At 35.4% G+C, this 14,439-nt stretch overlaps 2 protein-coding genes and 1 long non-coding RNA gene across 5 annotated transcripts in view; 2 read left to right on the top strand and 1 right to left on the bottom strand.

Annotated features, from left to right (window-relative positions):
* The window catches only part of GAS2 (growth arrest specific 2), a 156,045-nt gene extending 152,740 nt beyond the window's left edge, over nt 1-3,305 (top strand). For all 3 annotated transcript variants that reach the window (XM_079101872.1, XM_079101874.1, XM_079101873.1), the window contains one exon: nt 2,165-3,305. In XM_079101872.1, the coding sequence (XP_078957998.1) occupies nt 2,165-2,383 (219 nt within the window). In that variant the 3' untranslated portion in view covers nt 2,384-3,305. The remainder of the gene's footprint in view (nt 1-2,164) is intronic.
* LOC306638667 overlaps nt 1-6,298 on the top strand; it is a 356,225-nt gene extending 349,927 nt beyond the window's left edge. The window contains exon 2 of the long non-coding RNA XR_013757526.1: nt 5,119-6,298. This is a non-coding gene — a long non-coding RNA (uncharacterized lncRNA). The remainder of the gene's footprint in view (nt 1-5,118) is intronic.
* Nucleotides 5,541-14,168, bottom strand: SVIP (small VCP interacting protein). The gene is made up of 4 exons (XM_079101893.1): nt 14,004-14,168; nt 11,875-11,925; nt 11,230-11,343; nt 5,541-7,973 (listed from the first exon to the last, which is right to left on the bottom strand). The coding sequence occupies exons 1-4, from the start codon at nt 14,055-14,057 to the stop codon at nt 7,959-7,961; spliced, it is 234 nt and encodes a 77-aa protein (XP_078958019.1). The 5' UTR covers nt 14,058-14,168; the 3' UTR covers nt 5,541-7,958.
* Between the last annotated feature and the right edge of the window lie 271 nt (nt 14,169-14,439).

Genomic DNA, 14,439 nt, shown 5'->3' with positions numbered 1-14,439 from the left:
TTCAAAATGTGTTCTCATTAAAGGCACTTTCACTGGATGCAGTTAAATGTAAGAAGTCTGAAGTCACTCAGAAATACAGTTATGTCCATTACCCTCCAATTACCAAGGAAGAAAAGTGAACCTAGAAATGTTATAAGAGTGTTTTCTGCTAAACCTCAGCTATTGATTCTGGCAAGAATATTGGCCTGAAATCTACAACCGCCGTAGGAAGGATATGGAAGAGGAGGTGGGCAGAAAGTTAATTCCTGTGTTGTTCACATTTGATATGACTCTGGGATTCACTTTGCAGGGTCCTGCAAATCCATTCAAGAATATGCAAGCACAGTATGTTCCTAAATGATCAGTATACTCCACGTGGAAAAGTATGTTGGTCACTCCTAGAGTTAATTATTTAAAAAGTTCTGTCTGGTAGATCTTTCTGGTTTGTGAGTCTGATCACAAACATTCAAGTCAACTAGGCATACTGCCAGAATGGAGAATGATTAGAGACAAGTCTTGAATGCAAATAGCGGGACTGGAAGGTGGCAAAAATTGAATAATGGGTAAAGCAGCTCTTCAGCACAATGAGAGAAAGGGTCAAAGTGCTCTTTTGACACTACTTTGTAATTTTTATCCCAGGTTTTGAAGTAGGCAGTAGAGACACAGATAGAAACTTGTAGGTATGGGAATATACTGATCAAATTATAAAAGCCTTGATGGGTTATATTAGTTGGAACTGTTCTTGGGAAAGTTCTAGATTGGAGTCAGGAAATCTGGATCCTAAACAAATCACATAAAAGATAAGATCTTCACTGTCTTCGTCTCAGGGTACCAAGGACTGACAGGAGAGGCAATGTAGTTGCAACTTAAGTCCTGACTTATCAAACCTTATTTGAGTGCTTCTTGAGATACTATTGAACGAGCAGTTACAAGCCTAAAATAAACACAAAGAATTCTAGATTTAAGATGTTTCCTAGTCTAAAATTATAATAATTATACATGAGAATAACATGTAGAATTTCATTCAGTTTTATGCTTGTGAATTTCAAGTTATTCATCATACTTTAGTAATTTATACAATATTTAATTTTTAAAACTTTTATGTCAACACATGAATCAGGTTTTTTACACTGAGACCATAAAACTCCTAAACACACATGCAAAATTTTATAGACATAAGTATAAGAGAGTGTTCAAGACTTTATTCACTTTCTCAGAAGCTAAGTTAAAGTGGTATGAACACAAATCATCCCACTCTGGATGGAAGTCAGTGAAGTCCAGATCTCAAGCTGACATGTTGAGAAAGGAACTCAAAGAGACTGCTTATGTTCCACAATGACCCTGACATCCCATGTCCCTCTCCTTCCTTACATTGTGGGGCTTGTGTGTCCATATATTGCAGCAGGAGGTTGCTTTGGTGGTTACAAAACATTCCTTATTAGATTTTGATATTTGAAGAAACCAACGTCAACTTTTTTGGCTTTCCATGCCAAGTCTCCATGACTCTCACGTTTTTACTAGACAGAATAAACCACGTTATTCGTCACTTTTTAAATCTACAGCTGGGCCTGGAGGTAAGTTTTGTTTTGTTTTTGTCTTTTTAAGATGCATTCTGCAGTAATAAGGAAGAGTAAAAACAAAGAAAATCATAAATGTTTAATTATTCAAACACACCTTCCCTTAAAGTGCTCAGATAATGACTAGGGAATATTCCCATTTCTTTGCAAACATTTTCAGTTCTATTTCATATAAAGTGTTTGTGTGCTCACATTATCATTCAATAGCAGACATTTCCGTGGTCTCTTAAATTCTGGTTGAGCAGGAAATAACCTGGTGGGAAGAACCAAGCGCTAATTTGAGGAAATAGGCAGGAACCAGAGGCAGTGATGAGAGCAATAATGGACTATGAGTAAACCAGAAAAGCCTCTGAACACATTGAATCAAAGAAGTATACATAGATGCCAATTCCCTTAGGCAAAGGTTTACCCAAAAGCCCCTGGCATGGAGAAAACAAGGCTTCTTTCATAAACTGTAGGCTAACTCAGGCTCTGGGCACCAAGCAGAAAAACAATGGGGCATGAAATGCAAGACAAACAGAAGTACTAATTCCACTAGAACTGGGAGTTGATTCTAGATACTGTAAGAATTCTTGGAATTTAACACTTTTACTCTTCTTTCATTTCAGATGCTGCACAACAAACATGTCATGGTTCGTGTGGGAGGAGGATGGGAGACTTTTGCAGGGTATTTGTTGAAACATGACCCTTGCCGAATGCTGCAGATCTCCCGTGTGGATGGCAAGACATCCCCCATCCAGAGCAAATCTCCAACCCTTAAGGACATGAATCCTGATAATTACTTGGTGGTCTCTGCCAACTATAAGGCTAAGAAGGAGATTAAATGAAACTAATTGGTTACGACAAGGGGACTCTCAGAATGGCCTATATCCACTTTTCCAGTGTAGTCAGTTTAGTTCACATGCTCTGAAAACTACTTTGGAAAAAGGTGTAACAGAAAGAAAAAAAAAAATGTCATCATACTGCAAAATGTTCAAAGAGTAGCACTATTTATTTTCAATGCTTCTGTAGAAAATGACCTATTCAAATAAATTCTAAACTCAGATTTCAATTAGATGAATTATAGACAAATTATTTTTCAATATGTGAGCATAGTATTTAGAACACAAACAATATTAGGAACACAATTCTAAGTACAGATGCCCAAGATAAAACTTAGGAGAATTTAGGATTTGCAGATAAGTCAACAGAAAGTGCCTGCTGTATGCTTATGAGTAAAAGCACCCCAGACATTTTTATAATTGCAGGATTTTAAAGCTATTTTTTACAAAAATGACAATTTGTGTGATAATGTGCTACTAAAAACATCCAATGACACTATAAATAAGTACAAAGGATTCAGAACAGTAATACTTTACTGGAAAGGCCAAGTCAGAAAAGTTTACATTCACTTGGAAGATTGCCTTAAATCTCTTATTTTTGACCAAATATCTGGGGTACTTTTGGAAGTCAAGACACCCCCTTAGAGAATAGCTTATGATTTCACATACCTGTAATCACACGTCTGTGTTTAGCATGACTTAGTGTAATTCACACACACACAAGCTGACATACATTTATATTTTGATGAGTGAATTGTACAAATATTACTTCATGTTATTTTAAAGCATTTTCTTAATTAAAATATATCTAAATCCTGCATTGCTAAGCTGTCTAGTAAATTCACTGTAGCTAATGATATTACAGACTTATGTATACCCTTATATACCTAGACAGGGCTGTTTTGTACCAATAAATGGCAAAATATTGTCCTCACTGATTCAAAAATTTAAATACATAAATTTAAAAAATATTACTTGTTTCTCTATCAATGCTTCAATCTGAAATAAAGTTCATCTTCAAATGGCTTATTTCCCTGAGAGTTCTAAGGAAAGTCAAATCATCTCTCTTATCCTTCTTTCTCCACATCTTTCCTTTCCTTCACTATAGGTTGGAAAGTTCAACCCTGGGTACCAGGGATTGAACTCGGATGCACTTGATCACTGAGCCACATCCCCAACCCTATTTTGTATTTTATTTAGAGACAGGGTCTCACTGAGTTACTTAGCGCGTCCCTTTTGCTGAGGCTGTCTTTGAACTCAGGATCCTCCTGTCTCAGCCTCCCAAACCACTGGGATTACAGGTGTGTGCCAACACACCTGGAGCAAAGTTCAACTTTTAAGGACCTGTATGATTAGAGTTCAACTGGATAAGCCTCCAAAAGGTTATTAACTTAATCAGATTTACAAAATTTCCCTTTTTATAGAAACCAATATATTCATGGATCCCTAGAATTAGGGCATGAATATATTTGGGGAAAGAGGAGGATTATTAATCCTACATCACATCTAAGATCATCTTTTACACATTGCTGAGAACACGGTTACAGCTGACATTGGGGTCCAACACCTAACTAAATCAGCAGTGAAAAGGGATGTGGGAAGATGAGACTGTGTTAAGAAGGAAATGATGAAATCTATGTGGCTCTTACTGACTCCTCAGTGGAGATTGGCCAGGCAGTGGACTGGACTAATATCATCTTATTCTCAGCTAGAAGTAAGATCCAAGGGAGCATGATGGAGAACATGGGTTCATTCTATCATGTAAATAAAGTATCAAAAATCAATATTATAGTCTAGAAGCCTGAATGAGAATAACAGAGGAAATATCCAAAAAGTAAAGTCCCAGTAAATAAATAGTGAAAAGACCACAGCCAGAAACAATGCCAGCATGAGGAGAAGATGAAGCTGGTTCTGGAGCTATTTTGTGACCCACTGCTACTGTGTTATTTCTTCCACTGCGGGATGGAGAAATCCCATACAGTCCCTAGACTGGATCATCAACACCTAAAGAATGACTTCAGAAACTCTGAAAGTATTCAGTTTGAACCGTTAGAAAATTAATATGAGAACTGTTAGATGTCTTGCCTAGAGATTGTTTTGAAATAGACCAAAGGATAGTCGAAGGATAGATGCAGGATGAATGAACAGAAACTTCGAGCCTTCAATGCAGCTCAAAGAAAATAACTTCCTTATAAAATTATCTAAAGTGCAATGCCCACTTCATGACTTGGTGGGCACTGTGTCACTGAGAAGACAATTGCAATGTTCTTCCCTTAAAATATGAATAACTAGAGGGTGTTAAATTGAATCAGCATAAGATAAATATGGTGTTATAAAGATAGCCACTGAAATTCAGGATATAACAAAGGTGTCACATCCATATCAAGGAATTTATGCACATTCAGTTCTTAAACCACAGCAGTCCTATTTTGAGGCAATATTTGTAAAATGAGGCATACCCAAAAGCAGGGAGAAGAGTATAATAAAAAGCTACGTCCTATGTGAAATTTAAAAAGTTTCAATTGTTGGAACAAAAGAACAGTTGTTGGAAGAACAATTATCAGAACACAGGTGTGTCAAAATAAAAAAAGTTCTTTAAAGTCTGTTATACACACAAATGCTTTGTGTCAGTGCTATTTAGAAAATCAAAGGGCCTCATTATCATAAGTGAACAAGCTTAGAACATATACAACATTTAAAGCTTGCCTGGGGATCTTAAAGGATCATAACTTAAATCTCAGATAGGTAGACATACCTTTCTGCCTTTTGCTGATCTATTTACGCAGAAATTATTTTTCAAAATTCACAAGATACACTTTCATTTTTCTAAGGACATAACATAATTATCAGTGGAAAGAAACAAGTCAAACTTTTGGAAAAAGGAAAATTCACAGCTTATGTCAATTCTCCTAGGATACCAAAGATGATAGACAGGACTTGTACTATTATTTCTCTTAAAAAACTAGAGTAATAACATCATTTCTACCTTAAAGTATAAACAAAGAAGCACACCCATCCATAAATTTAGAGATTGTATGACCAGTCATTAGCTTGCTTGCTGTTGCTAATCCCAAAGAAATGCATTTCTAACCACCAACCCATGTGCTAATTATTTAAGATGTAGTAAAGATTTTGGTAAACAGAGATGGCCAAAGCCCAAATATTATATTAAAAATTTATATTTATATCCTCCAAAGGCAATACAGAATTTATAACAAAACCATGTGGTAAAACTATTAAATCACATTCCAAATACAATTGGTCAAACAACAGAATCACATATAGATGTTTTAAAAATATGCAATGTGTCACAAAGGAGCTGTGTAATAACATAGAGCTTTTTATTAGCCATATTAATAATTCAGTGAATCAAATTAAGAAGGTTTGGTTTAAGCATTTTACATAGTAACATGATAGCAATTTTGTGTGCATCTTACTATGCCAATTTTTAGTATTCTGGACAGGGAATTTGGATGGTACATTAAGCATTATAATGTTATGTAAGATTTAAGTTGTGAATGAGGGGAAATTCACTCCCACTTACGTTTTTCATAGGAACTTATCCATAACTTTATGAGGAAAGTAGTCATTTACTAGTTTCTTATTAAGCATCTAGCTTCCCCTTTGGTCTTCGTTTTCCTAACAATATTCTTAAATATCTGAGTTATCACACCATTTTGTCCCTGTAGTGCATGTGTTTTGAGGAAAGTGGGTCACATCATGGAGGCAGGTCATGTTTGACAGGAGCAGCATATCCCCTTTTCCCCCAGAAGCAACACAGCAACACCCCTTCCTCTCACTCATGGTTCAACAGTAACTAAAGCATGCTATTGTGATAAAAGTGTTAAGGAATAGGGTGCTGTCCCCTGAAGTAATCCTTTTGTTTGTACACCAAACTCTACTTCTTCAAGACACAGTGAAGGGAAAATCATTCTTATATTAACAGAGGAGAAAGGCTTTGCACAGGTCAAGGATCACATACTTTAGTTCTGTATCCATTCAGCTATTAATGATCCTTTCTCTGTGTTGGAGAAATGAATCATCTTTTAAAGTCCAAAATTTTGTTTCTAAAATGCATTTCAATAATTTAACTACCTTCTATGACAAAAACATCATTCATCTTTTAAAGAATAAAGAAAACTGAAGCTATCTTTGTCTTCACAGGCTATTTATAGAATATTTCATACCATAACAGAAAAAGTAGTTTTCCCACAGGAAGTCATGAGACCTATATTAAGAGTTCAAACTCTTTAAAATTACCATGTACAATGCATTGCATTTAATAGAAGCCTTGTGGGAAGAACGAGTGAAATAGTAGCTCTGTATTCCTTCTGTAAATCAAGAGGGCTGATTTATTTAATTTGTAGCCTCTATTGGCATTTAGGATCTAGAAATTCTAATTTAGTGCTCAGATATGTGACCATGCCATTTAGAAGAGTCAGCATCCATGATGGTTAATAGTAATTCTTCTATTTTAGCTTATTATGTATCAATAAGAAAAAAACCTAACGTACTATAAAACTCATGTTCTTAATGAAGAAAAATTAAAAATTTTATGTCTATGCATCATATAGAATTAATAAATGATATTTTTATGTTTTAAGTAGAATACTATACGTACATGTTGCTCTTTCTTATATTCATACTTGGCAATTTTACAACTGTATGAATCTTATAAGTATTCTTTAATAAATACAAAAGGATAAAGGTGTTTATGAAATTTAAACAAATATATTCCCTCTCATAATTCATCCAGATAATTTAGCTCATCAATTTCTACAGTTTTAAAGAGCTGAGTCTGTTATTACACAATAGTACATCACTGCCCCCTGATGGTACTAATATATAATTTTAAATTCAGCAAAGAAAACCTTTATTATAATGTAAAATGATCTGTTAATTTTATAAGCTATAGACATATAAAATAAATAAATTCAACATTTGCCTATAAATATTACCAAGATATAAAAATGTATAGCATTCTTCACATAAGCCCTTCAAATGAATTTTCAAGATTTTCCCTGATGACCATTTTAAAGGCACTAAGTCCATAAGTTTAAGCAAAAATATGTAGTGAAGTAAAACCAATATAAGGTTATGCAGCACAACTATAAGCAGTGGGTCATTTTATAAAGGAAGGAACTGTAATCCAAATTTTAAAATTAGAGATGTATGCAGTATTTTTACATGTCATGTATATATACTATTTAGATGTGTACACATATATTTTGTGGTGCTGGGAATTGAACCCACGCCTCACACATGGTAGGCAAGCATTCTTTCCACTGAGTCAGTCCTCGATTCACATTTCAACTATGAAAAAAATAATAAACCACTCACTTTCTATAGAAGAGCAAACACAGGAAATAAGAATTTAATGAAAGGTCTGACTAATTTCTGAGCTTGAAAATCAAGTTTTTCCAATATCTTCAGTATGGATTTAGCACTGCACTTAAGGGCACTGATATTACAAAGTTTGACTCTTCCTGTTTTCAAAAAGAAGAAATTAAATTAAGGAATTCAATTTGATTGCAGATGTTGAACAACTCTTGGCAGTAGACTCTCTCATTCATGTTATGCTTTATGAAACTGTCCACTAGAAAAGACAAAAATAGAGAACAGTAAATTTTTATTTAAAGTTATGTCACAAAATTTTAATGAATAAATATGTAAAAATAACAACATGGGATATAGAAATGAAAAATGATTTTTATGAGTAACAACTAATAATGAAACTTTATGTCATGGTCAAATATGATGAGGTAATACTATGGTTTAAATGCATAAAAAAAATATCTAAGCAGATCAATGGTTAGTTGCAGTACAGTTTTATGGGTAGCCTTGAACAGAACCAGTTCTCCCTACTTTTCTGCCTGTAGTTTTTAAGAATAACTATAAAATGCTCTGCAACATACCATCCTGAAACAGGGAGGGACTGACCAGAAGAGACAGTGGTCTTCCAGTACCCCACCAGAAACAGGATGTCCTGCATTGTTTCATCCCAAGAGTCATAAAACCCAGGGAAGGTTGCTCTCCAGGAGCTCTCATCCAGACTGCAGTGGGGTAGATGCAGTCAAGACTCCATCCACTGGAGCAGCTTTCCTGAGCCACCCTGAGAGAAGGCAGAGCAGAATACATGAAGTATGAAGTCAGGGAAAGGAAATATTTTTCTAGCTATTTTATAGGAATCAGCCAACAGCAGCTCTAACAAAAGGTTTGAGGATTAAGATACTCTCTCTACCTTGTATTTTCTCTTCTCTTATCCCTCGGCCTCCAAAATGTTTTTTTAAATGCCGTGCTCTGGATATGCTGTAGGAAAATGCCCCTTGAAACCAGTGTGTTTGTGGCAGAAGTGATTATCCCAAGGAAAAATAACCCAGAGTGGGCAGCAGTAATGATTTCTGAGAGTGAGTCACTCTTTTTGAGAAAATATTCCTGCCACTGTCCCATTGGATGGACTCAAGAATCATTTTTAATTGATTAAGAAAGATTTCTTATAAAAGCAGCAATGAACTTCTATACTTTCCCTCCCTTGTTTGGGGTTAGCATTCACATATCAGGAAGAACATTTGACCTTTGGTTTTTTGGGACTGGCTTATTTCACTTAGCATGATATTCTCCAGTTCCATACATTTACTGGCAAATGTCATAATTTCATTTTTCTTAATAGCTGAGTAATATTCTATTGTTTTAGTTATTCAGAAATTACTGGAATGTTTAAAAATAGATAATAATTAGAATTCTTCCCTTTAAAACAATTTTCATGACCTTATGGTGATGAAGTAATCACCATAGAAACTGGGGTCCAAGGTCACCTGAATGGAAATCTGCCTCTGGAATTGAAGGACTCCATTCAATCAAGTTCTGCAAAGATATGACTAATGCAGAAACTATACCCACCGCAGGAACTTTCTCTGATGACAGAATTTGACTGATAATTTTTACCTAGAGCTTCTATAAGAGATGTCAGATTGAATTCTAAGCTGACATTTTGCTGATTTTTATCCCAAGTAAACATCACTGTGGTAACTTGTGGTATTAGATGAACAGTGGTAGGTTAAACTGAGTATTTTTAAAGCAAATTTTTCTTGGCCCTGTAGAACAACCAAATATTTATTTACCTGTTTCTGAAATTATACATACTTACTAAATAGGATGGATAAAAGGGCTAGAGACTTTGGTATAGTGTCATTTTGTAAACCAGTAATAAATACTTTTTCTTTGCATTGTTAAAAAAAAGAAGCAGCACATGAAGAAAAACAAAGAAACACTAAATTTAACACTGGAAATGTTTTCTATTTAAAATACTTTGGAAGGGGCCAGAAGTAATATAAAGCCTAATTTCTTTTTAATATATATACTTCAAGGTATGGAAGTTTTAGGTTTAATTAAATAAGCCCCTTTCTTTCTCAGAGTTTAAAAAGCAGATATTAAATTTATTAGGTTAGCACATGGAAAATAAGGATTTCTTAATTCTGACTGTATGTAGATTAAAGTATTTTTTATAGGAGTATATATAACTTTAAGTATCTCTGCTTTGATGGAACAGTGGATCTCAAAATCATTTCCAGTTCTATAATTTACCATTCATATTTTTTATTTGTTTTTGATAACCCCATATTAAACCTAGTAACATAGCTCTTTATCTCTAAAGAATATTGAAACTATAATTATAATGAAGTTTTGACCTTGTCATTTCCCAACTTTGCATTAGATTTATTTTGCTCTTACAGAGATAAAAAAACAATAGCACAATGATCACATTTTGAATTTTAACATTGAAATCAATTTTTGCACATTGTTAAAAATTCATGATAAAGAAAAAAATTAATTTCACTAATTGAAATTAAATGAAGTAACTTACAATGGTAAAATAACATAGATAACTCTTATCTCTACATGATATTACTGAGCCAGAATCAACTCTGCTCTAAAGACACTCCTCAAGTGCCTGTCTTACAATTTAGGGGTATACAGATATGTGTGTGATGGTGGGTGGGTGGGAAGAGTGCAGTTTTAAGAGTAAAACCAAAACTGAATTGCAAACATGAAATGAGCTAAAAAAAAAAAAAAAAAACACTCATAAATATGTACAAAGTAAATATAAATGAAATTGAGGACATTGTCCCTTTAACAAATAGACTTACTTTAGAAAAGTACTTCCTATAAAGTGAACCAAGAATAAATCTTAATATCTGAAACATTATTTTCCTGAGTTATAACATGTAAGACACATGCTATTGCTACACAGTAAAGACTCCAGAATTCAGGGACCCTGAATAATTTCTCCACAATTATATAGCCTGTGTCTCCCTTTGCAATAGATACATTAGGAGGAATGTGTGCAGAGCTCACACCTGTACACCCTGTGGTCAGAATTAACATTTACATAACTATGACAATGAATGGCAATGGGAAAAACAACAATCCCAAATCATAGAGGGAAAAAATTTAGGCTAGAAAACAGAATTTAATGATTGATGTGTAAATGGAGATTACAAATGATGTCTGTCAAAATGGCAATGAATTTGGTTGAATGTTATATTGTTCTTTATATTTTTCTGTGTTGCCTGAATTTCTGACACATTTAAGTTTATATTAAGTATGACTGTATTAAAATATAGTAATAAGATGATTAAGAAAAGTTTATTATTTTCTCTTTAGGAAAAAAAGAGCAAATCTATCCCAACAAATGTTAAGATAAATTGACACTTCTTTTAACCCACACATGCTTTTAAGTTACTTCAAATTTTTCTCATAATGCATTTTCAGAGGAAATTATTGAATGGATTGCAACTTAAGTTTTGTAAAATGCCAGTTAAATTAAACCGTAAGTAAATTTTAATACTTACTCTAAGTCCACCTGCTGGTGGGGGCCCAGAAGTAGCGATTTGTTTTTCTATTTTTTCCTTTTTCTTTCTCTTTTCTTCCACAGATTGCACATCCAAAATTCCCCGAGATGCAGCCTGTAAGAAATTTAATAAGGTTGTAAAAAATATTGGTATCTGCTGTATAAAAGGTGTTTGTTCATTTGTTTTTGGGGTTTTTCTTTGAGGGTGGTGAGTGGGTTTATTTTGGTAACAAAGAACATTTCTACAACAGCCTTATGTAACTGAATATTTTGCAACCACACGAAATTTCCCCCTAAACTTTCTTCACATTTGTTACTGTTTTACAAAGCATGACAATTTTGTCCCAAGGAAGAATATTATTATAGGAGCATCTCAATTTGCAGAAAACTTCTATAGGCTAATTTTTTATATTAAATAATATAATTCAGAATAGAAATACAAAAATAATAGTGAAAGGAATATAGAAATAAAGAAATAATATTGAAATACAGAAATAATACTGAAAAGTATTACCTTTAAACCCATATTTTTAGGATATCAGACACCATTTACATGATGGAACATTACCACTAGTAATAGATATCTATAAAAAGTGAAATGCAAACTTAATTATCTAAGTAGGCATAATTTTAGTTTTAATCTCACCTCCTTTTGTCTTCTCTCTGCAGCCTCTGCAAGCTTTGCTCTTTTCTCTTCCTAAAGAAAATGTTTTAAAAAGTCAAAAGAAAAGCTAACGTTATCATGTACAAATTTTACACCTATATTTTATAGGTAATATAACTATAAAAAGATTCAGTATTGACTCAAAATATTTCACAATTAATGCTATTATTCAAACCAGGAATGGTGTGTGTCTGTAGCTGCAGCTACTCAAGAGGCTAAAAAAGAAGGATCCCTTGAATCTAGGAGCTTAGCCTGGGAAACTATGGAGACCCTGTTGCCCCACCCCAAAACAAAACTACAAAAACACCATTATTAGAAAATTTATAAAACACTCAACTTTCTGAATTTCATTTTCCAAATCAAAATACCTTTAAATTAGTGCATGCTAAAATAAATGTAAGTAGTATGGTCTATATAATAATCTATTTTTTTGAAAAAAGGGCTTTCTTTTTGAAAACAAGACAATAATAAAGCAAATGGTATTAAAATTATAAGGAGGGAAATACACAGTTTGGAGCTGCCAGTTAAAAAAGAAGAAAGAAATAGGCAGGTGTTTTCAGGAAAGGTTCCTGAATGAAATGGGTTGATAACTGTGTCAGATGAGTACAACAAGTATATTGATGAGTGATACTATTCCAAGTTGGGTAACAGTGAATATTATTTTCCTATACCATATATCATTTAGTTAAAAATATTAACTTTTAAAAGTATGAATGCTATTCATAATTTATTTTTCTCCTATACCATGATATAGTTATTCATCCATTGGACAAATTATTCTCACCATTACCTCATGAGCTTTTCTAGGTGATGGGAACACAGCAGTGAAAACACAGATAAATGTTTCTACCCACATGAACATAAATTCCAATGACGGCACAGAAAGGAATATAATCAAGTAAATGTCAGAATTCAGTCATGTTTGGGGGAAAACATCAATGGCATGGTGGATAAATAAGGAAAGGAGGTGCAGGCAGTATAATGGAAAACATTTAGACAGCTCAGGAAAAACTTCACTTACATAATGACATCCAACAGTGAATAGTTATCAAGGGAAGAGGGTATAGCCTGAGGATGGGGGGAGGGCTTAACAAACGCTGACAGTAGCATTTTATCAAAAGCAAGATAAAAAAAAAATTAACTTCATTTAAAAGCAACAGCAGCAAGCAAGACAAGTTGAACTTTCCCACATCAGATGCTTTTTCAGTACCCATAGTCTAATGAATGAAGAGTTAAAGTACTTCCCTAAATACTTCATTTCTTCAGTTAATTTTTAACTATAGAAGAAATGAGAGGAATTTAGGTTTTTGTGGTTGTTATTAATTCCCTGTAAGGACCACTAATGTAAAGATACTGTTAACAACAAAAAGTTACAAGAAGTACAATTGTTTTATACTACATACCACCTCCTCAAGTTTGAATTTTGGATAAACGATAACTATTTTTATAAAGATATATGCCAAATATTATACGGAAGAAATCTACATTAAAATGTATTCCTTGTTTATCTGAAATTCAAATTAAATGGGCATCCAGTATTTATGCTAAATATGCAAATCTTACAAATTGTACACGTTAACTTATATACAATATTTTTAAAGGAAGAATTTTTAAAAATCAAATAAACACTAAAAGAGAATCATTGATTAATAAAATGTCCAATGAAGCGCAGGGGTATAAGCGACTTTATTAAGCACCTTCTTTAAACAGCTCGTATAGACAGAGGAAAATACACATCTCCTAGAACATGAGCGCTTGACGGAGAGAGAATTTTCCTTTTGCACCCTAAGTTCATCAACCGCACCGCCAAGAACGGCCCATACACAGCACCTCCTGTGTACACCACCAACACATTCAGATCTGCCAGTCAGCCAAAGGTAAAAAGCCGAGAGGGCAACAAGGAGGCGGAGGCCTTGCTCTCTCTCTCAGGCTCCCAAGGGCCCTTGGTAGAGGTCCACACTTCCTCTTCACCCAGGTCCCAGCGACCGGCTCCCAGGCCCGAGCCACCAAGTACAACAGCCACCAAGTATAACCGCCTCCCAGCTGCACGCAGCTCGGGCCTCCTGCGCGCCCAGCCGGGGAACAGGTGCGCGAGACACCGCGCTACTCACCGGGTCGGGCGTGGGAGGAGCGGACTCCCCGGGACAGGGAAAACACAGCCCCATCGAGACGCGCAAGGGGTCCCAGACCCCGCCCGCCCCAGAACAGGCGGCGCTAAATGCGCGATCCGACACCGGTCCCGGGCCTTCGGCGCTTGCCCCGCCCCCACCCTGGCCCTAGCGGCTCGTGTGGGCTCCGCCCCCTGCGGCAACGCCCCACCCCCACCCACGGCTCCGCCCGCCTCGTCCCTCCGCCCCCGCTGGCCCCGCCTCTCTGCGGCAACGCCCCCCCTTTCTCCTTACCTCGTCCCGCCCCTGCCGCTCGGCTCCGCCCCCAGAGGCAAAGACCTGCAGCGGATGTGCAACCGGGATGCAGTGCTGCAGGGCCTACGGCTAAGCCTAGGTACTACCAAACACCTGCTGCCAGCCGCGCACCACCGAGAAAAGC

This window comes from Sciurus vulgaris, assembly GCF_902686455.1.
Source record: "Sciurus vulgaris genome assembly, chromosome: 11".
NCBI classification, from domain to species: domain Eukaryota; kingdom Metazoa; phylum Chordata; class Mammalia; order Rodentia; family Sciuridae; genus Sciurus; species Sciurus vulgaris.
The sequence above is the reverse complement of the archived record's forward strand: the minus strand, read 5'-3'. Positions and strand labels throughout refer to the sequence as shown.

Excerpts from the sequence above, each read along its gene's own strand:
- SVIP (XM_079101893.1), bottom strand. The coding sequence starts at position 14,057 with ATGGGGCTGTGTTTTCCCTGTCCCGGGGAGTCCGCTCCTCCCACGCCC. Across the intron at positions 11,926-14,003 it reads CTCCTCCCACGCCCGACCCG|GAAGAGAAAAGAGCAAAGCT; the intron begins GTGAGTAGCGCG and ends CATTTTCTTTAG. Across the intron at positions 11,344-11,874 it reads CAGAGAGAAGACAAAAGGAG|GCTGCATCTCGGGGAATTTT; the intron begins GTGAGATTAAAA and ends AATTTCTTACAG.